We start from the raw sequence: 3113 nt of genomic DNA on the forward strand, positions 1-3113 counted from the left end.
CTCTCTCTCTCTCTCTCTCTCTCTCTCTCTCTCTCTCTCTCTCTCTCTCTCCATTACAAGTAATTTTTGTTTGAGTCTCAGCTAATAATAGTCACAACCTGTCCAGACGTGATTACCTAAATACAATCAAAGAGTCTACATAACAAGAGGGGCCACTCCTCTCTTTGAGCCAATTAAAAAAATGTCCTCAAAATTCAGTGGCGCCCTCTTCGCAAAAGCGCACCCTTTGCGAACAGAGTTACCCTACTCGAGTTTAAAAGATCAAAGTGAAACCAGCAAGTTTTTGGATAAATTTCGGAAGAACGCTTTTTTAGAGTATGTATCTATATATAACTTCAGAGGTCTAGTATTTAAATTCCTGCATGTGGTTGAATGATGCAATTGATGTAAATGTACATTTTGTCAGCTTTACTTCTCCTTTCACATTGAATTTTAATGAGAGTAATATATATAATTTAATTTTTTTTAAATGTATACCTGCATGTGTTTTTACGGTCCTGTACAGCCAAGGAAAATTTCCCTCTTGGGATAATAAAGTAAAGTACTATCTTATCTTATCTTAAAATCACACCAGAGCACCCGCAAAATACTCCAGTGGCACACTCCAGCCACGACCTACATCCCACAGCACAGCATGCACCAGTGATCCCATCAACACGATGTACACATGTGTATGTAAATCGTACACAGCATACAATGTATATTTTGTACTGGACCAACATACGATACGCCGATGTATGAGGCTTCAGTGAATGCACGGCCTGAACGCCAGTCGCGTCGATCTCTACAGCTTTGTAAAAATGTGGGGGATCTACTACATTTTTGTTTGTGTAACTTACTAATCATGGGAGGGGTGGGGGGAAGTGGTAGAGAGTCAGAATGGAAAAGGGAGAAAGAGGGGGAGAGGGGAGGGAGGCAGAAAAGAGGAGGGAGGGAATAAGTGGCGAGAGGAAGACAAAAAGGGGGGGGGGAGAGAGAGAGAGAGAGAGAGAGAGAGAGAGAGAGAGAGAGAGAGAGAGAGAGAGAGAGAGAGAGAAAGAAAGAGAGAGAGAACGAGAGAGAACGAGGGAGAACGAGAGAGAACGAGAGAGAACGAGAGAGAACGAGAGAGAATGAGGGGGGGGGGGGCGAGAGAGTGAAAAATGGGGTGGGGGCGAGGAGAGAGAGAGTAAGACACAAAAGTGGAGAGAGAGAGAGAGAGAGAGAGAGAGAGAGAGAGAGAGAGAGAGAGAGAGAGAGAGAGAGAGAGACCTAATAAGGTCATATGAACGCGCGGGACACATTACACATTACAGTTGGTAGGAAATTTTGAATTTTGCCAGGGTGACGGTCGAAGCCTACACTTATCGATTTTAGACCACCAAGGTATCTTTAACGGGCGCGACTAGCACACGGGACCTCCGAGATTTTTCGCGCTTGTCCGAGAAGGCTAGGTGTAGGTCTTTCCTACGAGAAGATAAGGGGTGTGCCTGAAAGACAGCAGTAAGAAGGAGGCAACGGCAAAGAGTAGCAGTAGAAAGGCTGCAGAGAGAGTCAGGAGCCCAGAGGAGGGGACAAAGGAGGTGAAAGGGTGGGGGTAGAAAGTGGAGACGAAAGCAGACGATAGAACATTGCTAGAGAACAGAAAAAGAGGCGAAAGGAGAATTTTAGAGAAGAACATTTTCCCCCGTCGGTGCCCGGATTCGAACCCGGGACCTTTGAATGAGAGGCGAACACCTTAACTTCTAGGCCACGAGAGCCCCCCGCTCCAGTAAGAGTTTTACAGTACTTGCAACACATATATATGTCATAATATAAGTGCCGAAGGATAGAGGCGGAGGTGATACTACAAGACACTGCTAGAGAGATTTATAAGGACAAAGGATGTTTCACAGGAAAGAAGGAGCAAACCACGCTAGTGCACCCGCATACCACCCACTAGGTGCTAGCAAATAAAAACAAATAATTAAATTATTATTATTATTATTATTATTATCATTATTATTATTATTATTATGATTATTATGATTATTACAGGAGAGGAAGAAATAACACAGCACTATGAGGAAGCTTAATGTTTCTTCAATTCCTTTACTCTTTGCCTCACTGCAACTGTGTAGGAGTCTTTTAATTTAACATCTCATATACGAAATGGATTTTGCCATGGGAATTGTTAACTGGCCAACACGTACCTCCAAAGAATCTGAAAAAAAAATATTTATTTTACAGGTAACACCAGCACCCACACCCACACCCACACTTACGCACACACACGCGCGAGCGCACGTACTCGCGCGCGCGCGCGCACACACACACACACACACACATACACACACACACACACACACACACACACACACACATACACACACATAATATATATAACACACATATATATATATATAATATATATATATACACACACACATTTAATACATACCTTATGCATTAATATGTATTGTCATAATGTAATATGTACAATGTACTATAGGCCTATGCATTACCATTATATAATTACCAGAAGAGCAGACTTACACAGGACTAAGGTAAGATATATATGCGATATAAACAATCCACCAATGCGCTAGGGATCTAAAATCAAAGAGTCCCAAATCCAGTGAAAAATTCCAAGGTTTCCGCGAGGTCAAAAGAACCCCCTCCTCGGCTCCAAAATAAGGACAAAACACACATACAACTCTACTAGATCTAGGCTAGGCGTCCATTCCCAAACGAAATGAATGTTAACCGATCCACAGACTGAATTAAAGGTCTTGAGACCCAAACACAACAGAGACCAGCTCTGATGTTGAAGAACTGAAGAAGTTTACGGAATAACGCGCGCTGCGGCTGTCCTACGGGTGAAACTAGCCTAGGCCTATACAACAATAGCTTCTACAACAGCACAAGGTCGAGGTTGGGGGGGGGGGGGGGGTCAGAAAGAAAGGGGAGAGGGGAGGGGAGGGACAGAAATAGAAACCTTGGAGAATAAAAGGACAAGGGGTTGGGGGGGGGGGGGGGAAGAAAAAAACCCACCCCGCGCCATTTAAAAAGGGGAAATTTGTTCTCCCCTCCCAAAAAAAAAATAGGCCACAAAAAGATTTCGGGTTTTGTTGCGCTTTATATGGGGGGGGGGG

At 43.7% G+C, this 3113-nt stretch overlaps 1 protein-coding gene across 3 annotated transcripts in view; it reads right to left on the reverse strand.

Moving 5' to 3' along the window:
* LOC101849787 overlaps window positions 1-3113 on the reverse strand; it is a 92732-nt gene that overhangs the window by 51822 nt on the left and 37797 nt on the right. Inside the window, exon 4 of one of the 3 annotated variants that reach the window (XM_035971504.1) lies at window positions 2046-2182. The exons of the other annotated variants lie outside the window; for them this stretch is intronic. Within the exon in view, the coding sequence (XP_035827397.1) occupies window positions 2112-2182 (71 nt within the window). The 3' untranslated portion in view covers window positions 2046-2111. Of the gene's footprint in view, window positions 1-2045; window positions 2183-3113 lie in introns of those variants that run through there. 3 annotated transcript variants of the gene reach the window in all.

The sequence above is a fragment of the Aplysia californica genome, unplaced genomic scaffold (genome assembly GCF_000002075.1).
Source record: "Aplysia californica isolate F4 #8 unplaced genomic scaffold, AplCal3.0 scaffold00450, whole genome shotgun sequence".
Classification (NCBI taxonomy): Eukaryota; Metazoa; Mollusca; class Gastropoda; order Aplysiida; family Aplysiidae; genus Aplysia; species Aplysia californica.